Genomic DNA, 21,564 nt, shown 5'->3' with positions numbered 1-21,564 from the left:
GTTCAGAAAGGGCTAATAACTTACAAGGACACGCACTAACAAGTTGCAGAGATAGGAATACTAACCCAAAATGTATGCCATGACATTTCTTTACTTTTCCTTGCCACTACTACCATCAATCCTGCCTCCACATATCCTATTTATCCATACTATACCCTTTACGAAGTCCATGTTCAAATCTCACCTAATAAAAAACTTCCTGACGACTCTTATTCACGATAATTTCTCCCCCTTTTTCCAGAAGCTTCCTGAGATAGCTGTCAAGGTAAGTGGGGAAGGTTATGAGGTAAGGTGTGGGCCTTGGAAAATAGCTTACCCATGTTCCATTGGTGTTCCCAACTCCATATTTCAGGTGCCAAAGGCCTATTTATTTTGCAGGTAATGTACCCTCCATTAGTCCCCCAACCTCAGGTTAGTCTCTCATGGTCTGTATATCTCTCCTAAGAATTTATGTGGCTGGAGGTAGATGCAATTGTTTGCATGGTGTGGCTGAGCTCCTAGGGGGAAGCTGTAGAATAGAGCAAGTTTCCAAGGGTTATTTGAACAAACAGAATCCCACACTAGGATTAGCACTCAGGGGCACCTAAAGCTTTCCCTTCCCTGTCTCCATCTTTGCTTCTATTGGCAGTTGGGGCTTCACCTTCTCCTAAGCATGACTTCTCCAAGGATGCTACAAGAGAAGGAAAAGCTCATTTTCTTTTTTTAAAAAAAAATATTTTATTGATTTTTTACAGAGAGGAAGAGAGAGGGCCAGAGAGTTAGAAACATCGATCAGCTGCCTCCTGCACACTCCCTACTGGGTATGTGCCCCGCAACCAAGGTACATGCCCTTGATCGGAATCGAAACCTGGGGACCCTTGAGTCTGCAGGCCGATGCTCTATCCACTGAGCCACACTGGTTTAGGGCAAAGCTCATTTTCTATTAGCCATTTCCTCATGTAACCACAACAGAAATAGAGACTTACTTTTCATTGGCCCAACATCTCCTTTTTTAACATTATAAATAACAATTTTTGTTGTCAGTCGCCCTTTAAAAGTAATGCAAAAAGTTACAGTCAAAGAAATGTGCTTGTTTACTTGTTCTCATTTTCGCATCAGAGACAGTTACAACCAGAACCTGCAAAAAATCTACGATAAATTCTTTTTCCCAATGCCTTTTGTACTTAACATTTCAGTAGATATGTAAGCATTATATCCAGTAATAATGTTGCCATCCTAGTAACTGTAACTAACACATTTAAAACCTTAGAGGTGTCTACATAAAATATTGATGTACCTATAATTTTGGAGGCAGTTGTGAATTAAAATTGCAGGTCTGCTATTAGACTTCCTGTATTCAAATCCCACCGCCATCGTTTATCAGCTGTGTGATGTCAAGTTCCCTTAATGTCTGGGTCTCACTTTCCTCATTTTAAAATAGGATCCTATCACTTCATAAAAATTGTTGTACTTAATATAAAAACAGTGCTTAATCAATGGTAACAACTATTTGAGGCTTACTGCGCACTAGGCATTATGTTTGAGCACATTCATCTAATTGATAGAGCAATTTGAGGAAACTAAGACGTTAGGCACAGAGGTTCGTACATTGTACACAACCAAAAATAGGTATATGGAATTGTGGACGAAAGGAGCCACATGCTAACCTGACAAGCTCAGGGGAGGCCTGCGTGGCAGTCTTGCAAACTCAGAGACCTGGAATAACCACAAAGGATGGTTTGAAAATTAAATATTTAACTACAAACAGGTTATAGTGGGTAGTCATGTCCTAGTCCGATATCTTCCCTGACAAAGATCAACTTAGATCTTCTTTACTGAGCCCATTTGCCTTTTTGCCTCTAAGATAACATATCTGTGAGATGTCTGGGTAACTTGTAACTTCCTTTTTAACCCCGGACCCCTCAGGGCACAACAAATGGCACCGGGACATTCCCTCATTGTTATTGTTATCAAGGTAATTGTCAACTGTTAATTACGTTAAAGTATCCTGTATCCATCTCTGTAAGAGAAGCACTAGTCCATCATTTCACTTTTCACCCTATCCCAGAGGTTTCCCCGCTTTGCTTTGTCCCACCTCCCTAATGTATCACCAATGGATTTCATGTAACTCACCTACGTCCCTTTCCTTTGATTTCAATGTATAAATATAGATGTAACCCTGCATTCTCCGGAGCATTATCTCAATTCATTGAGGTTCTGCTTCCCGGCATACGTCGACAGTTTGGCTCAAATAAACTCACAAAAATTCTTTACAGGTTTCAATGTTTTTTTCCCGTTAACAGAATGAATGAGGCTCCCAGAAGCCAACAAGGCCCGCAGCTGGCAGGCCAGAGGTAGAATCAGGAATGGAGCCCAGTTATGTCTGACCACAAAGCCTGTCTCCGACCCCTACGCCATCTCTGACAATGTACAGAGTGCTGAGGCTGAGCTAGCACTGGAAGCCCCTGATACCTGGCGTTCTGTTCATCGCGGCTTTTTGTGTTAGAGAGGACCAGCCCAGAGGGCTTTCAAGGCGGCCTCGCCAGTTTCCAGCAGGGCCTTGAGCCCAATGGTCAGGTCCACAAGGTTTCCCTAGTTGACACTCAGGGGTGGGATGGAAAATGCACCCTTCTTGCCTAGCCGGTTTGGCTCAGTGGATAGAGCCTCGGCCTGCAGACTGAAAGGTTCTGGGTTCGATTCCGGTCAGGGCACCTGTCCGGGTTGTGGGCTCCATCCCCAGTAGGGGGCATGCAGGAGGCAGCCCATCAACGATTGTCTCACATCATTGATGTTTTTCTCTTTCCCTCTCCCTTCCTCTCTAAAATCAATAAAAATATATTTTTAAAAAAGGAAATGCACCCTTCTTCACTCCTCTGTTCTCTTTCCCACCGAAACTGAGGTGCGGGGTGAGGGGCGCTGGGGTTGGGGACGCACCTCTCTCTGAGCACCCTCTCCCCAATGAGACTCGCGGCCGGCCGAGGCGACGGCGGCCCTAGGGTTCCGGGGAGCCTGTTTCCAGCCGGACCACGTCCCTGGGCGCTCCCCAGTGCGCGCCTGCGCGCTCTGCCCGCCGCCGCCGCGCCGGCATTGAGGACCTGCGCTCAGAGCCTCGAACGTGCGCTAAGCTGCCTTCGGGGCTCCTGGGATGTGTGGCCGCCGGCTCCGTGCCAGCTGCAGGTGCGTGAGGAGGGCGTCAGGAGCCCGGGAGTGAGGTGGAGCGAGCCCCAGGAAGGGTCGGGCCTGCCTCCATTCCTCCAAAGTTCTCAGGGACCCAGAACGGGGGCGCCGCGACCTTAGCTCCTTTTTCCTTTCCACTTCCCCGCGCCCTGACCGTCTCTCCCCGGGCGTGGGGATCGCTGAGAGGAAGGCCCAGAGAGAATGCTTTTCCTTCGCCGTGACGGGTCATGTCACATAAGGCATATTTTCCCTGGCTGCGGCCAAAACGGTTTTCACCCTGGCTTGCCCTTCCTTTCCTGGTGTGGGGTTTTGCAATCTCCGTGCTGGGCTCACCCCCTAGGTACTTATTGGTTGTGGGCGATGAGGGCAAGGGCCAGATGTCGGGGTCCTGTGTCCAGGGCAGCTCCCCGCCCTGGGTTGGAGAGGTGAGGATTCAAGGCCAAGGAGAGTGGGCCAGGGCTGTGTGTGTGTGTGTGTGTGTGTGTGTGTGTGTGTGGCCGGGCGGGGAGGGGAGGGGAGGGGAGAAAGAAAGAGGGAAAGAAAGGCTGTGGTAAAGGTCGCCAGCGATTATTCCCCAAGTGAAAGTTGTCTAAGTTTCTCAGGTGTTTCCTTTCTCTTTTTCATTGACTTTTGTGAAATGCTCACTTCGTTTTAATGGCGTTAGTGAAGGCTAGAAAACCAACAGGTTTTTGGCCTTGAAGCAACTTTGGAGTTTTTGAGACCAGTTTTTACAGCCTTACAACGAACGGAGTGTATCATGCTGTTGTTGTTCGGATAGTTTTCAGATCGAACCATTGAGATTTGCTAGTTTACTTTTATTTTCAGTTTAACATAGGAAAAACTCCCCAGTTTGGGAGTTGGTTTTTATTTGCTTGTTTTTGTTTCTTTTTTTAACCAAAAGAAATAATTGAGAGCATATAGAGAATCCGTTGAAGTAGGACTTGGACCTCTATCAAATTAATATGCGCCCCGTATAAGTACGCGGTGGACTGCACTTGGAGCGTTGGGGATCCCTGAGCTGTCACTTATAAATAGGAGGTGAGGTCACTGCTTGCCACCAATAGTGCTAACAATGTAGGGCTCCTAGTAAGTGATTTCCCATGTGATTTGGAGATCAGTGACAATAGTATCCAGTCTTCGTCCTAGTGGTAGATGATAAACCATAGTCTCTTTTTGGCACAGGAGCTGTAGGTAGTCAATTCCTTTTATAATCAGAGATGGCAGTTTGTGTGTGGGTCTAGTGTAGGATTTTTTTTTTTTTAAGGGTATTTCATAGATACAAAGAGAAGGAGAAATATACAACAGGAATTGAGGAGTCGGGCTCCAGGCCAAAATCCTTTGTGTGATCTTTCAGATCCAACCTAGACAATTGCAAGACCTTGCCTGGCTGGCCAGGGGATGGGAGGTGGAAAAATATATTTTCTACTCTGTTTTATGAAACAGACACATGTGCATGGTCAATGCATTGAAGTTTTCTGGAGGGAGTTGCATGTAGGGACTGGCTCCGTTCCTCCTGCTAGCCATGCTCATGCGATACTGCATTCCTGGCTCAGACAACTCCATTCTGAGAACCTTGGCTGAGGCACTGCCCAGGTGTCGCCACAGTGTCCTTATTGGGAGGGATGGCCTTGACTGATGCACTTTTCTGCATTTTGACTCAGGACCTTTCCACTCCTAGTCCTTCCTTCCTCCCTACCCTGGCCCACAGGTCCATAAAGAGGAAGCCTTTGGTTTGTGCCTCCTCTACAGGAAGATGATTGTGTGCACTGCATTTAGTAGACCACCGGGGAGCCAGTAGTACTTCTTTTAGCTTCTCTCCTGCACTGTCGCAGTAAGGGAACAAAGGCTTGAATCAGTTTGGCTCATTGTCTTGGTTGACTATGTTAACACCTGATTGATCGACAGGGATATTTTACTTGGCCTCCAATTAGACTTTTGATAACTATTTTGGGATTATATTGGCAAACCAGACACTGTTGTCTTCCTTATAATCCTATCTCATCCTATGGACTGTCATCTTACTTAATAGATTACTTAGTCACTTTGAATAAAGTAATTGATTTGTTGTGGGTTCCTCTGTCTAGTGTTGTGTGAAGAAGTATGCCAGAAACAGCTTTCACAAACTTTTTTACCTCTTCCTACAGAAGTTTCCCAAAACAGTTTCATCCTTGCTATATGTTATGCCAGCAATTTTCAACCTTTTTCATTTCATGGTACACATAAACTAAGTACTAACATTCTGCGGCATACCAAAACATATATTTTTTGTCAATCTCATAAAACAAATAGGTATAATTTTGATTCATTCACACTGGATGACTATTGTGTTGGCTGCTGTCATTTTTTAATTTGACAGTCTAGGGAAAAGAGGTCAGTCCTGACTAAGTAGTCAGATATTGCATGTTTTTTAAATTTTTGCAGCACACAAGGGTGCTGTGACACACCAATTGAAAATCACCGTGTTATGCAATCTGATATTTTCTACTCTGTTTTATGAAACAAAAATGGTGATCATGATCCACTGAACTGATTTTACAATCCATTAATGTATACTCACATGCAGTTTGAAAAACACTGCGATAAAGCAACTATTAGAAGATATTTGCTCAACAAATGAATTATGATTTTTTTTTCTTCTGATTCAGATTGCTGAAGAGAAACACACTGGCTGTGTTTGTGATTTTGTGGTTAAGGTGTCTTTAAGGTGTCTTCGAGGAGAGGACAGTAAATAGCAAATAGCATATATGTTGGATTTGGCTAAATCAACTGACAGAAGAACCCTGAGTTTCTGGTAAACTTGTTATCGCTCTGATCTCAACTAGAAGATACAACATTAGAATGAGAGAGCTAGAACAATTTTTGTTTTGTTTTATAAATCTCTGGCTCCCGTATTTAAAGGGAATGCAGTAGTAGAAGAAAGATGAGTAGAAAATTGGCTTTTCTCATAAAAGAAGGGAAGATAGAGTGTAAGATGGTTGTGAAAGTGCCTTTTCTGTGTGTCCTACAGAGGTATATTAGAAGAAAAGTTGTATCTTTATGTTAACTTTGAAAACAAAATGATCCTTTTATTACATTGCCTAAAAAGTGAATCACACTCAACTTTCAATTACTTTTAACCATAAATAGGTATATATGTAACCAGTTTGTGGACTTCATTGCCCCTGTACTTGTCTTTTAAGGATTCTACAACAAAGTGGAAAGGTAAATAAAAAGAACTGTAAATTTAATTAGTGTTTTTATATCTTAGAAATTCTAGAAATGGTATTAAGTAGATAAGGATAAAGTTTTAAAATTTGATCAGTTTTGAGCTAAATGATACCTTAACATTTATATAGCTTCAGATTTTCAACACGTGCAAATGCATCAGGAGGCATTTTCCTGATTTAGAGATAAGGAATCTGTATTTCCTTCTTCCTGGCACCAAGATCATATGGTGGCAAATCCAAGACTAGAACCCAGGTTTTTTGGGACATTTTCTCCCAGTTGACATGTTGTCTTTTTTGGTCCAAAGAAGAAGTAATTGAGAGTAAATAGTGTTAATGATGGGGCTAAGAAATCTAACTTTGACAAATGAAATATTCCATTCTCAAATCATGTCCATAATATGCTGTAATTGAATGCAAATACATCTTATTTTTAGTATTATATTTTCATTCTTACACTTAAAATTTTTAAAGTGATAACTAAATATTGACAAATCAATTTAGTCTCATTTTAATGTATCATCTTTTTTAAAATATATTTTTATTGATTTCAGAGAGGAAGAGGGAAGGAGAGAGAGATAGAAACATCTATGATGAGAGAGAATCATTGATCGGCTGCTTCCTGCATGCCCCACACTGGGGATCGAGCCTGCAACCGGGCATATGCCCTAACCAGGAATCGAACCATGACTTCCTGGTTAATAGGTTAAATGCTCACCACGCCAGCAGGGCAGTGTATCATCTTAATTAGAAATATAGCTTGAAATTATTTAAGATTCATCACTTCTCTATATGAGTGAAATTAGTTTTATGATTCTAAAGTATTCATCCAAAATGGTTATTAACTTTTAAACACAAGAAAAGTCCAGATCTCCCCCATATCCTTAATATCTTTAGCCAAAAGACAATTTATAATTATTTTTATATGAATAAATAATTTTTAAATTAATACTTTTTTTTTTTTTTTAGGCATCTGTGGAGAGTAAGAATACTATGGAGCTCATCAGAGTATATCACTGAAGAATATGATGACTGAAAACAATTTAAAAATGCTAAAGAATGAACAGCGTGTAGTAGCCAACAAGCTACCTAGAAACAGGCCATATATTTGCAATATTTGCTTCAAGCACTTTGAAACACCATCAAAATTAGCTAGGCATTATCTCATTCATACTGGTCAGAAGCCATTTGAATGTGATGTGTGTCATAAAACTTTTAGGCAACTAGTTCACCTGGAGAGACATCAACTAACTCATAATCTGCCTTTCAAATGTAGTATTTGTCAACGCCACTTTAAAAATCTGAAGACGTTTGTGAAGCACCAACACCTTCACAATGAAACCTACCAGAATGATGTTAAACAGGTGAGAAGATTGTTGGAGGCCAAGCAAGAAAAGCCAGTGTATGGAATGTATCCTACTTTTACCTCAGAGGAGCGATGGGCCTTACACCCCTCTACTAAGTCTGATCCTGCCTACAGCCCTGCAAAGAAAAGAAAGAATATTCACGCATGTACAGTCTGCGGCAAGATGTTCCCATCGCAATCAAAACTCGATAGGCATGCACTTATTCATACTGGTCAGAGGCCTTTTAAATGTGTCCTGTGCAGTAAATCTTTCCGACAGTCGACTCATTTAAAAATCCACCAACTCACACATTCAGAAGAAAGACCTTTTCAATGTTGTTTCTGTCAAAAAGGATTTAAGATTCAAAGTAAACTTCTGAAGCATAAACAAATCCATACCAGGAATAAGACTTTTCAGACTCTTTCATTAAAAAAGAAGAATCCAGAGTCATGCCCCCTACCTAATAAATTAAATCCAAAGCAGGATAGTTTTGAAAATGGTGATATAGGTGAATCCGAGGAGAATAATCAACTTGATGTCCATTCTATTTATATTGTTCCTTTTCAGTGTCCAGAGTGTGAAGAATGTTTTGAATCAGAGAAGATTCTTAATGGACACAAGTGTTTTCCTGCCAGAAGTGGCAAAATTCCAAGCAGTTTCAAAAGAAGCCTCAACTATAAAACTATTGTTAAAAAAATCTTGGCCAAGCTTAAACATGTCGGGAGTAAGAAATTAGATAATTTTAGATCTGAGAAAAAATCATTTAAAAATGGTTTCTTGAAAAATTGTGATCTTATTTCTGGTGAGCAGAGCCCCGAACAAACCCAGAGAACATGTATGGGTTCTCTTGGCAAACATGGAACATATAAGACAGTTGGCAATAAAAGGAAGAAAACATTGATGTTGCCATCTTCTTGGCAAAAGCACTTCCAGAGCCAAAATATGGGGAAAAACTTGAAAGGTATCCTTACAACAGAACACATGTTAATTATGGAAAATTCAGTGAATAATAAAGACGTATCTATCAATGGTTCATCAGGTGAGGAATTTTTTGATAACTGTAAAGTGCTTCAATGTGGTTTTTCAGTTCCAAGTGAAAACATGCATACTGGACATAAGATGTGTCCTTGTGACAAATGTGAGAAAGTATTTCCTTCTATATCCAAACTACAAAGACACTATTTAATTCATACTGGACAGAGGCCTTTTGGTTGTAATGTTTGTGGGAAATCTTTTAGACAGTCAGCTCACTTAAAAAGACATAAATTAACTCATATTGAAAAGATTCCTTATAGACGATCTCTTTGCCAAGTAGAATTTGACAATTTGAGCAAACTTTTTACTCTTCCGGGTGATAATGTTAACTATAATGCTTCCCAACAATGCCAGACTCCTAGTTTTCAAAAATGTGAGGTCTTGGAGTCAGATCAAATATCAGAAATAAAAGTTAAGGCAGAATCAGAGGATTTCATTCTTGATGCCCACTATAGAAGCAGGCAGCCCTATCTCTCTAATTCCCTTCTGGAATCAGAGCAGAGCCATCCTAGTCATTGTAGTTACTCAGCACATCCTGGGAGGAATGATGGCCTTCTTTACCAATGCAGTGTTTGTTCTAAAAGTTTTAGGTCTCCATCTAAACTGGAGAGACACTATCTAATTCATGCAGGACAGAAGCCATTCGAATGCTCAGTTTGTGGCAAAACATTCAGACAGGCCCCTCACTGGAAGAGACATCAACTTACTCATTTTAAGGAACAACCACAAGAAAAACTAGTCTTAAATTCGGTTATGTAACTGACAGAGCCACTAACTTATGGTCTCTTTGGTGATCTTGTTCTTTAAGCCTGTATAATTGAAAATATATTTTCATCAGAAGGCCTGCATTAGGTTGAATGATTTTATAGGCAGTTGCCTGTCCTGCACAGTAAGGTAAGATACATAGAAAACTAAAACAATGTTTTAGGAACAGCCATATTTTTAGAGGGAAGAACATGATTTGATGGTATAAAGTAAGCATCTGTTTTATTGTAATACATACTTTGGCTTTATTGGAAGTGTAAATCTATGATGCAGTACAAACAATTCAGCCCCATTTGTTTTTTAAAAGAATTATTCCTTGAGAAATGTCATCTCTTTTTAGAAATAGGCAAAAATTGGTTTTTGGCTACAGCAAATAGCTCCATGATACTTCATTTATTTTACATTTCACATGAGAGCACAATTTTGTTCACCTGTGGCTCAAATTCCATTGCAAATTTTTTGTTGTTGTAAGTTTAAAAAATAAAAAGGCAATAAAAGTGAAAATGGATGAGAAAATAGCATTATTTTCCCTGGTCTTTTCCAAGCTATTTAGTCTTAGGATTCTGTGGTAGCTTCACCTCCTTTTTCACAGGTGATTATAATCACTTTGCCCAATCTGCTGTTGTCTTTCACAAAATAAAAGTAGCAGAGAGATTAGGATGCACCTCCACACATTTACATGTTTATCAGGGACATTGTCCAAGTGCCACAATCTTTTTGCTAACATGTATGCAATGTTATCTTTTCAGAGGAACAAATGTAATTCGTCTATTTGCTTATTCATGAATGACAGCAGTAGTTAATTTTTACATTTCAGTAAAACTTTCTTTTAATACCTCATTGAGTGATCCTATGACTTAACTAAGTCTATTCTGTTAAGTTTGATAAAAAAAAATCAATGATTTGGTCTAGTTATGGTTTTTATTCACAAGATTCTAATGCAAAAGAATGTTATTTTGATCCTTAGTAAATTGTTACTTTAATTATTAAGGTAATTATTCCTGTATAAGAATAAGATGCTTATAGAATTGAGGGTATCATTCTTCTAAACAGTACTGTCATGATTTGGGAAATATTTCATCTTAAACTATAAAAGACTTACAATCACAAATTGCCCCTCATACTTGTCATTTTTTAATAAAATCTTTAAGAATAGCATTTCCTAGCAATTAAAAAATAATAACCATAATCTTTCTAAGGTGAAAAGAACAGGTGGGTATTTATTCTAGCATACTTAAATACAGTGACAAGCCCTCTGTTGAGAACGAATAAATGAACAATTGTAAGTTTTGAATTTACTCTGTGAACTGTCTGTGTGTGAAAAGGGAGGGGTTGGACTGTTTACAGGTTTTACAAGTGAATTTTGAGAAACTCGGGTTTAATTTAAAAACACAAAACAGTACAGATAAAATTCCCAATGTTGTACAAATGTGCAGGAGAGTCATGTTTTAAAGAATAAGTTCTCTTAGGTTTCCTTAAGGTACATTCTTCCAGTGCAAGCATGATCGTTAATAGAAGTTGCCTTAGGCAAAACTTCAAGAACACATCTGTTACTACATTACAGCAAGTAAAAACTGGTTCAAACATTCTAAGAATAAAGGTTCAAGATGTTTTTTTTTCCCCTTAATATGTCTGAAATTGTGTATTTTTGAATTTTCCTAAGCTGCTAATATAATTTTATTTGAAGTAAATGTCTCATATACTTCTTTCCCAGCCCAAACAGGGAGAGTCCTTAAGAGTGTTGTATGATTATTAGACTTCGTTTGCCTAAGTGATAGTATACTTTTTTTTGGCCCATGCCTTTTTAAGCTGTTTCATATTGAAAGTTGGAATATTGTAAAAAAATTTTGTCAAAGATGTACTGTAGTGCTATTTGAAGTACCTGTAACAAAATACTTATTTACCTTTACTATCACTGCAAGCTTCTTGTGGAAACTATAGTAGTGAAAATAAACTATATACATCCATGAAAAGATTAAACATTCGATATTAAATGACGAGTTGCTGCATGCCAGAGTGGTTAGTGTTATTGAATCAATTACTTTGGTTTTCTGAAAAATAAACTTTATAAATATCTTTAAAGAGAATTAGAAGAATTTTCCTTTGGATGATTCCAGGCTGTAGCATGATTATTTACAGAAGTAATTTGGTTGGCTTAGTTAGTGGAATTATTGTTTCTTGTTTTGTACTGCAATAGGTTCTACAATTTTAGGACAAAATGTATATGTGTTGAAGAAAAGTAGGTGGTGGTTAAGAATCTTGAAAACTTCAAATTTCAGAATATTTTAAAAATAAAGTTTCAAATTACACAGTTTGGACTTTTTTTTAAAGGGAAAAATCACATAATGCTGGATCAAGGTACTAATTACCACATACTTTCCTAGGCCCACTCCAATCCACCTTCTATACTGAACTTCCTAACATGGATATTTAAGCATTTACTTTTTCGTTCATGTTACATTTCATTGATAGCTTCTTATCACGTACAAAAGGGAGTGCTATCTCCATTTTATGTCACATGATCTACCTGTCTACCCACTTAGCCTCTTCTTTGGCCTTCCTCTCCAGATTTGTACTGAAAAAATATAGAATTAGTTTCTCCAATGCATAGTGTCCTTGTTATTTTTCCTGCCTCTACCTTATTTACTTAGTATTAATTTAAATTAGATATAGACACTTCAAAGAAGAAATTTAGTTGAGCCAGATTTTATTCATTTTTCTTTCATGATTATGAGAAAAAACTCAAGTGTTCAAAACTGACTTGTAGAAAACAGATTTCAATGTACATGTTATGTAAGATAACCAATTAGAATTACAGACATTTTAGCAACAGTCTTTGAAGTCTGGTTATCTTGCAAGAATCCTTTGTTAGAAATAACATTTGCAAGGACTGTTTTATGATGCAGAATATTTGCTTTTCAGAAGCTTTAGGGAAAGGGAACATTTAATTCCTATCTTGAGATTTCTCCTATTGTCAGAGGGCTTAGAATTTCAGGTCTAACTGCAAGAATTCTATTAGTAGTAAGAGAAGAAAATAAAACTTAAAGTGGTACAATGGTATTATTAAATGGATATGGAACGTGTAATACTTTGCATTTGCATTAGCAAATTTCTATACATTCTTGAAGTTTAAGCTTAAATACTCCTTCCTCTTTTCTATGCCTTCTTGCTTCTGGTATTTTGTTGGTCAATTCATTTTGTTCGTTAGATTCCACAAAAGTAAGATCATGTGATAGGAAGCCTTTCTGATTTTACCCAGCACTTCATCCACTGTGCTCCCACTGCCATTTGCTCATAATTCTATTGTCACTGTAGATCAGTGATTTTCAAATTTTAGTATGCACTGGAATTAGAGGGAGGGCTTATTAAAAACATTGCTGACCACATCCTCAGAGTTTCTGATTCAGTGTCGGTTTGGCCTGAGAATTTGCATTTATACAGGTTAGCTGTTGCTGTATTGAGACTACACTTTGAAAACCACTAAGTTAAACTACATGCTTCTGGAAAGAAAGGGAATGCATCTTTTTATGTCTTATACATAACAGTTTAAAACATCTTGATATCCTCAAATATATACTGAATGTACGAAGGAAGAAATGAATGGAGCTATTGTTGCAAACTCTTAACATTCTCCTTAAATCTATAACTTCACTTAGAGCCTTTCATTCACTCTTGGAATGAGTTTGCTTTCTAATATGTTGAGGTCAAAGCCAATTCAGCAGGTACTCTCAAAATTTCCTTCCTGTTCATTCTTAGGTATTTACTTGAGAGAAATGAAAATGTATGTTTATAGTAAGATGTATATACACAAATGTTCATAGCAGCTTTATAATAGTCAAGAACTGGAAACAATCCAAATGTTCATCCACAGATGAGTAGTAGGTTAACAAACTGCCATAAACCCATTAAATAGAATACCACTCAGCAAAACAAAGGAATAAACTAACACGTGCATCGACATGAATGAAGCTCAAAATCATTATGCTGAGTGAAAAAAAGACAAAAGGTGCATGCTATGTTATTTCATTTATGTAAAATCTATAAAAAGTAAACTAATCTCTACAACTATAGTGACAGAAAGCAGATCAGTGATTGCCTGAGAATGGGTGGGTTCGAGTGGCAAGTCGGGATGGATTGAAAAAGGGGCATGAGAAAACTTAGGGGCAATAGATCTGTTTATTATCATTTTGGTGATGCTTTCACGGATGTATGACTGAAAACGTATCAAATTTTACTCTAAATATGTGCAGTTCATTGTAGTCAACTTAGATATCCATGAGTCTGTTAAAAACAGGTAAAACCAAGACCTTCATTCTCGGTTTGTTTTTCTACTACTGCTTTTTTATAGTTGAAAGAAACATTAAGTCGTCCCACCCCCCCGCAATCATACCTAGAGAAACCCTCACCAAACACCGTCTTTACTTGGCTCGCTGCTCACTGAGACCTCAATCCGGCCGGCTGGTGTTTCCTCTGAGCTTGCCGCTAGGGGGCGTGTGCGGAGGAGGTCGAAGCCTTGCCTCTCTAGTCACACCCAACGCCTGCAGGGACTTCCGGCTCAGCTCCGGACCGCTTCCGGGGGAATGTTTGGGCTGCTGGACCCGTTCCCCGCGGGACTGTGAAGGCTGAGGATATCCGGGCCGGAGGTTCTTGCCCGGCGTGGGGAGGCAGCCGCAGCCGCTCCCTGGGGAAGTGCATCGGCTCACCGTCGCTCGGAGCGGCCCTTTCTTCCCCACTGGAGCGGAGGGAGAGTGCTGCCATGGCGGCTCCAGCTCAGCCCAAGAAAATCGTGGCCCCTACGGTGTCCCAGATCAACGCGGAGTTCGTGACCCAGGTGCGACTGGGCGAGTCCGGCGTGTGTGCGGGAGGAGGACGCGCTGGGTGCTGGGGTTGCCATGGGGAAAGAGGCCTTCCTGCCCTGCGGGTTCTCTAGGGAAGACAGGCATGAAAAGAAAGTTACCGTGAGAGCTTCGTAGTAGAGTCTGTCGTAGGAGCGATGGGTTCACGGAGGAAGGAACACCCTGGTCTCCCTTAGGCTGGCAGGGAGGTTCTTAGCAGAGGTGATGCTGAGCTGGTGGTTGAGCAAGGAGTAGGCTGTTTCTGGGACGTAGAGTAACCCGGTTTTTGAGCGGAGGGACGAGAACCTGTGCCAAATAGGCGCCTCTGTGTAAGAGCAGTCGTGCGGCCTGCGAGCGTTTCTTTAGAACCTGTTCCCTGTATTGCATTGTGAACCACGGTTGGCTTTGAATAGGGAAACACAACCCTGTAGCCCTCCGAAACGTTCCCAACCCTCATTCGTTGCGTTGTGTGTTGGATAAGAGTGCAGATAGTGCAGTGCAGAGGTTATTACCCCACCTGCTTCCTGGTCCCCGTCTCAGCGGGTTTGCCAGGGCAGAAGCCTTGGAGTCATTTTGAGTCCTCCCTTTCCCTTACCCCCACGTAGCTACATTCGAAATAATCTCTTAAGTCTGTCTGCTTCGCCACATCTCTCTACCTGAACCCAGGTTGCCATTGATTGCTGCCTGTACCTAGGCGTCCTAACCTGCCTTGTCTTTCCGCCGGCTCTCCTCCAGCCCATTCTTCATATTGCTGAAGGGGTGACTTTACACAAGTGCAGATCTGGTCATATTACTTACCTTCTTCAGGTCTTTAAAGAGTTCTAAGTGTCTTTAGGAAAATGACCGAACTGTTCAGAGTATTGTGTAACCTGGCCTGTGCTTATATTCATTTTCCTCTCCCTTTCTAACTCTGCTGTGGTCATACTGAGCTGCATTTATTTGAATGTGCCTTGCAGTTTTAACCTCCTGGCCTTTGGTCATCATTCCCTCTGCTTGGAATCCTCTCCCTCCCACCTCCCTTCCTTTATATGGTTATTTCAGTATAGTTCATCTTCATTACTTTGGAGAGGCTTTTACTGACAATTTAGACTAGATGAGATCTTTCATTTTTCATATACCTGCATTTTTTGTAGTAAAAGTCATTTCTTAATTTCCTTCTCTCATGGAGCTTATATTTTAGAGGGAGGAGCCGGACAAATGAACATTAGTTTCAGACAGTGATAAGTGCTATTAGGAAAATGAAACAAGATGTTGTGACAGGGACTGTGGTGAGGTATGAGAGGCAGGAAAGTCCTCTCTGAGATGACGTTTGAGCTAAGACCTGAGTGCAAAAGAAAAGAAAAAGAGCTAGTCTTGGGAAGAGCAGAAAACAGTCCAAGAAATAGCAAGTCAAAAGGTCTTACCGTGTGAAGGTAAAGAAAGCCAGGATAGCAAACAAGAAGTAAGAGGGAGAATGGTATGAGATGAGGACAGAGAATGTGTAGGGACCAGATCATATACAGTTTTGTTGGCTGAGGTATGAAGTTTGGATTTTATTCTAAATATAGATTTTAATTGCAATCCAGTGAATATTAGAAAGATCACTGTGGCTAACGTGCCACATTAATTAATTGAATGGGGGTAGGAGAACAAAAGTAGAATAGGGTTACCATTTGGTCCAGATAATGATGATCACCTGTACTATTAAAGATTGAAGTCGACTGAAATACTCTGAAACTAGAGGCAGTAGGTTTGTGGAGGGATGGAAGAAGAGACAAATTGAACATAATTTGAACAATTGGGCGAATGATTTGGACATATACTGTGATGGGGAAGCTGGGAAAAGAGAAGGTTTAGTGGGGAATGTCAAGATTTCTGTTTTGGCCATGGTAAGTATGAGATGCCTGTAGATATTCAATTGAAAGTGTTGACAAGGCTCTTGAATGTGTGAATTCCTAACGTGTTGGCAAGTTCTGGGTTTGAATATTAATTTCGAAGTTATTCATTCAAGATGGTACTAAAACTATAGGAGGAGCAGGACCACCTGACTGAGATGTCCTACAGCATGTTGTTTGGAAACATATGCTATGTATCGTATCCTGCTTTAGATTGTGAGAACTGAGGCTAGGGACTATGTCTGCTTTACTCCCCTTGCACTGCCAGCACCTAGCGTTGTATTAGGACACATTGTGTGACGGGTATGTATTTGCTGAAAGAGTGAGTGAGTGAAGTAATGAGTAAACATACTGGCGCATTAAGATGTGGTGAGAGGAATGAACATTCTCAGGAGTCTTGGGCCATGATAGCAAACATTAATGCTTACTATTTGACAGATGACTGTTTTGGACTCTTCGGCTGGAAAGATGAATCAAATGTGATCCTTGTCTTCAGGGAGTTCACAGTCTGTGGATTGAGACTTTAAGAGACTTAAAGAAGTCATCATAATTCAGTGTGATAAATGCCAGAATAGTGATGTGAGGGAAGTGCTTTGAGAATAAAATTTAAAATGATTACACTTGTCTAAGGAAAGAATTTTCTCATTGAGAAAGTGCCATTAGAGATGGAGTCTAAAACAATAATAGGAAGGTGGGGAAATAGGTGTTCTAGGTAGAGAGGACGGTAGGTGGTCCTGCTCCTCCGCTCCTCCCTCCCAGCCCCCAAAACCTGACCAGAGAAGGTGCTTTTAAATTATTATTGAATGAATGAGATGTAGAGGTTAAAATTTAGTTTTAAGATTAGATATCTAAACTTTGACCTTACTTTTTTATGCCACTATATTTTTACTTATTTTATATCTTTCAAGATTTGTTTTTAACAATCTGTGCTGTCATAGCTATACTAAGTGGAGAATTGGAAGAATTCCTATTTCACATGAGACTAGAGAGTGTGGGGAAGGGCAGTATGTTCCTGGAGGTAGAGATGTCTGAGAGGTCACAGGTTAGACCCCAAGGAAAAGGAGAAACTCAGGAAAGAAAAAAAAAAGAGACATGATAGATGTTAATAAATGTTTGCTAGATCTTTAATGAAGTAGAGAGGTATAGTAAACAGTTTGGATCAGATGATAGGATTTACGTATTTATTTGCAAGTCCCTAAATCCAAGAAAACAGATCAGGTTCAGTTCTCTTTTTAAAAAAATATATATTTTTATTGATTTCAGAGAGGTAGGGAGAGTGAAAATGACATGGAAACATCAATGATGAGAATCATTGATTAGCTGCCTTCTGCATTCCCCTACTGGGGATTGAGCCCACAACCCCAGCATGTGCCCTGACTGGGAACTGAACTATGATCTCCTGGTTCATAGGTCGAAACTTAACCATTGAACCATACAGGCTGGACTAGATTCAGTTCTTTTAATGGCATGATGTTAGGAAAAGATGGCTGAGTTTTGTGTTGCCGATATGGAGCAGAATGAGGAAGTGAGAATACCACAGAATAATCGGGGATAAGGTGTTTTCTTTTGGGTTGGAAGGTGATTGATAATTTGGGAAAGTGTCCTATGAGTGGGGTATTACTGTAATGTTTATGAGACTTTCTCAGGCTCAATGTTTTCGCTGCTTGGGAGGCTCTTTAAACGTGTCAACTGTGATAGAAACTGAGCTCTAGTAGCAAAGAAGACATAGGTCCCATCTCTTAAGTGTTCCAATTAAGTGGGCAGGAAAGATAGATAAGCAAGCAAATAATAATACAGAAAGATAAGACTATAATAGAGTTATTTATAAAATGAAGAGAACAAAGAATCAATTGGTCACCATCAGGTCGGGGTGAAGAAGGCCTCATAGAAGAGGTAACATTTCAGATTTTACTTCATTCATCCATTCATCAGCTATTATTTGAGTGTCTCCAGTATGCCAGACACTGCATAGAATTGTTTTAGAAATATACGGAGTCTTTGTCATTGCCAAAGTTTTCTATTTTTCAAGAGATTGTTGCTTAGGTTCTTTAAAAAACAAAACAAAACAGTATCTCAGTAAGACCATGTTGTTTCTTATTATACAGTTCATCTAAGTAACTGGATACATTGTAGATATGTGTGTAAAATTCACAATTTCTAGGTAAAACCCCATATGCTGAAATATAACCTGCCAACTCTATTTTGTTGTTGTTGTTTGTTTTTAACCTACCAACTCTTATTCTCTATAATAACCCACTGATAAACTACAATTTTTTAAAGGTTTTGTTTAGGTGTGTATGGGATGGGTATGTACTAATAATTTAAAGGTTTATTTTATAAATTAATATTCCCAAAGATTTCTGATTCTGGTTTTCAGTACTGGCTCAACGGTTAACTAATTGTAATATTGGGCAGCTCACTTAATCTTTCTAGACCTGGCTTTCCTTATCTCTGTGCTGAAGGTATTTGACTATGGTTGTTCACTTTGCTCTGTTGTTTCGCTGTTGGTGGTTAAAAAGTATGTTATGTTTTTTTAAATCACAATGGCAGGTTGCAGTGCAGGGCATTAATGGCATTTAGTGGTTTGTGGCAAAGGCTGTGAACTGGCCTGCAAGCCCTGTAGACCCTTAGAAGGTAGAATGACTCTGTCCCGAAGTGTCAGTAAGTGCCCTGTTAAGAAACAGCTTGTCAGTGAAAGATCTCAGTATCAGTCTATGGTATCAGTCTGACTTACTGTTTATACTGTTTACTTTTGCAGTTGGCATGTAAATACTGGGCTCCCCATATCAAGAAAAAATCACCTTTTGATATAAAGGTAAGCGTTTTGAAAGTTAAAACTACAGTTTTCTAATTATCAAACTAATATTCATATTAGAAAATTTGGAAAATATGGAAGGTACACATAAAGAAAATAAAAATTACTACTCAGAGATGACCTCTACTATCATTTTGTTGAATTTCCTTTAAGCTTTTAAAAAAAAGTATGTGGGTTTTTCTGTTTAAGATTCATGGATTGTTTTAAATTTATCATTATTATAAATGACAATGTAATGAAAATCTTTGTAAAGATGCAGAAATTTTCCTACAACTTTTTGCCAGTTTAATTAGAATAGAATCTATTGTTTTTTATTTTTAGGTTGGTGAACTGAGATAAAGACCGTTAATAATGATAGAGGAAGTGGGAGTTTAATGTAGAAGATAGATGACTAAGGACTAGTAACAGTCAATAAGGAAAGGGAATGGACTTCTGATGCAGTTGATGCAATTTAGAATAAATGAAAGGAAAAATTTCCTAAATGTAGAATTAACTCTCATTGAAATAGGTTTTTAAAGGGAGGTCTTTAAATGAAATAGGGCTGACCTTTTACATGCCATTTAACACGTAATGAAGACTTGGTTTCATTATAAATTGAATTGTTGTTTAAGGTACCCTTAGTCCAACTTAACCCAAAATTTCTGACATTATTTAAGCTTACATATTTTAAGTATATTTTGTTTTGTCATCAACCCCATTTTATTCATCAGGAATATATTAATATACATGGCATATATTAGTTATTCTTAATTGTCAGCAAGGTTGCTTTCTCTTATTTTATGCTGTTTGTATATATGTCTGTCTTTCTGTATGTTGGGTATGGCGGTTCCTAGGAACATTTTTTATTAATTACAAAGACATATTGATGATACTACTAGATTGAGTTTAACCTAATTATATTTAGGCTTTCTTTTAGAAATTAAATTTATATCCAGATTGTTTTAGTTAACACAAGTAATAATTCCAGGTGAACTTACATATGCCTATTTAGAAGAACTTTCTTACGGGTTGGTATTTAAGGAAGATAATGCCCTCTACTTTATTATATGATTTGAATTTTGATAAAAAGAAAAGCAATAACAGAAAATCTCATATAAATTGAGTAAGACTTGCTTGCCTCACCATCCCCCTCCACCACCCACATTTATTTAACAAATATACTTTGAGCAGTTAAAAGACATTACAGTTACCATCCTGTCTAATAAAGACGGAATATGCAAATTGACTGTAACTCCACGACAAAGATGGCGGCACCCACAGCCAATAAGGAGGGAATATGCAAATTGACATGACGAGGTGGGAGGCGGCTCTGGCCAGAGTAAAGGCGGAAAGGTGGCTCTGGCTGGAGTGAAGGCGGTGCGGAAGCGAAGGCGGTGCCAGCAGCCAGGGGAAAGGAAGGCCTATTCTTGCACGAATCTTCGTGCATCGGGCCTCTAGTAAAATCCTATATAATAAAAGGCTAATATGCAAATTGACCAAGCAGTGGAACAACCAGTCGCTATGATGCACACTGACCACCAGGGCGGAGCTGCCCCCTGGTGGTCAGTGTGCTTCCACGGGGAATGCCATTCAGCCAGAAGCCGGGCTCACGCCGTGGCAGCGCTAAGGCTGTCCAACTGACGGCTTAGGCCCACTCCCTGCGGTCAGTTGGACATACCCCGAGGGCTCCTGGACTGCGAGAGGGCGCAGGCTGGGCTGAGGGACACCCCCCTCCCCGAGTGCACAAATTTCGTGCACTGGATCTCTAGTAATAATATATTATACCGTGTTAAAGCACTTCATAATTTTACAGTAGGAATTTAAAAAATATTTTAATATATTTTTATTGATTTCAGAGAGGAAGGGAGAGATAGAAACATCAGTGATGAGAGAGAATTACTGATTGGTTGCCTCCCAATGCCCCCCACTGAGGATCAAACCTGAAACCTGGGCATGTACCCCTGACCGGTATTGAACCTGAGATCCTTAAGTCCACAGGCTGATGCTCTATCCACTGAGCCAGACCAGCCAAGACTCAGTAGGAATATTTTTTTTCACTTATCACTAGTACTGCTATTACTTCTACTGATAACTATTAAAGGCTCACCATGTGCCAAGATTTGTACTAAATTCCTTGCATGCATTGTCTTATTTACAGCAACCCCATGGGGTACTTTGTATTATTAGATCTTTTTTGTGTCCTAGCCATCAGCAGTGGAGATGGGTGGTTTGAACCAGGCTTCCAACTCCAGAGCCTAAATTCTGAAGTATTACACTATTCTGCCTACCCTAACCTAAATAAATAGAAATTCTGAGGCTTTATCATTATGTATTTGGAAAACTGTGTAACAAATAGCATTTGCTTCCATTATATCTTTACATTTTTAATTTTTATTTTCTTTCTGGCTTTTGAAAGCACATTTTACATTAGACTGAGTCTGTTAATATTTATGCACTTTAAAATTAAGTTTTAAAAAAGATCCTGATCTTAAAAACTTTTATTTTCCCTAGAAATAATACAAATAAATAGTTTTTATATTAAATGTATTGGGGTGA

General features: G+C 39.3%; 2 protein-coding genes across 4 annotated transcripts in view; both read left to right on the top strand.

Moving 5' to 3' along the window:
- Positions 1 to 3,030: 3,030 nt before the first annotated feature.
- ZNF770 (zinc finger protein 770) lies at positions 3,031 to 14,131 on the top strand (the record flags this gene model as incomplete). 3 transcript variants are annotated; one of them, XM_079768755.1, is made up of 3 exons in its annotated part: positions 3,031 to 3,156; positions 7,329 to 8,744; positions 13,854 to 14,131. In XM_079768755.1, the coding sequence occupies exons 2-3, from the start codon at positions 7,385 to 7,387 to the stop codon at positions 14,129 to 14,131; spliced, it is 1,638 nt and encodes a 545-aa protein (XP_079624881.1). In that variant the 5' UTR covers positions 3,031 to 3,156; positions 7,329 to 7,384. The 3 variants fall into 3 exon arrangements, with proteins under 3 accessions (XP_079624881.1, XP_079624879.1, XP_079624880.1); XM_079768754.1 differs by lacking the exon at positions 13,854 to 14,131 and adding an exon at positions 6,283 to 6,357 and having other exon boundaries at positions 3,034 to 3,156; positions 7,329 to 11,749; XM_079768753.1 differs by lacking the exon at positions 13,854 to 14,131 and having other exon boundaries at positions 7,329 to 11,749.
- The window catches only part of AQR (aquarius intron-binding spliceosomal factor), a gene marked incomplete at its 3' end in the record, with an annotated part of 97,481 nt that continues 90,021 nt past the window's right edge, over positions 14,105 to 21,564 (top strand). Inside the window, exons 1-2 of the mRNA XM_079768749.1 lie at positions 14,105 to 14,336; positions 18,973 to 19,029. Coding sequence (XP_079624875.1) covers positions 14,262 to 14,336; positions 18,973 to 19,029 — 132 coding nt within the window. The 5' untranslated portion in view covers positions 14,105 to 14,261. The remainder of the gene's footprint in view (positions 14,337 to 18,972; positions 19,030 to 21,564) is intronic.

Source organism: Cnephaeus nilssonii (assembly GCF_951640355.1).
Source record: "Cnephaeus nilssonii genome assembly, chromosome: 4".
In the NCBI taxonomy this organism is placed as follows: Eukaryota; Metazoa; Chordata; class Mammalia; order Chiroptera; family Vespertilionidae; genus Cnephaeus; species Cnephaeus nilssonii.
The sequence above is the reverse complement of the archived record's forward strand: the minus strand, read 5'-3'. Positions and strand labels throughout refer to the sequence as shown.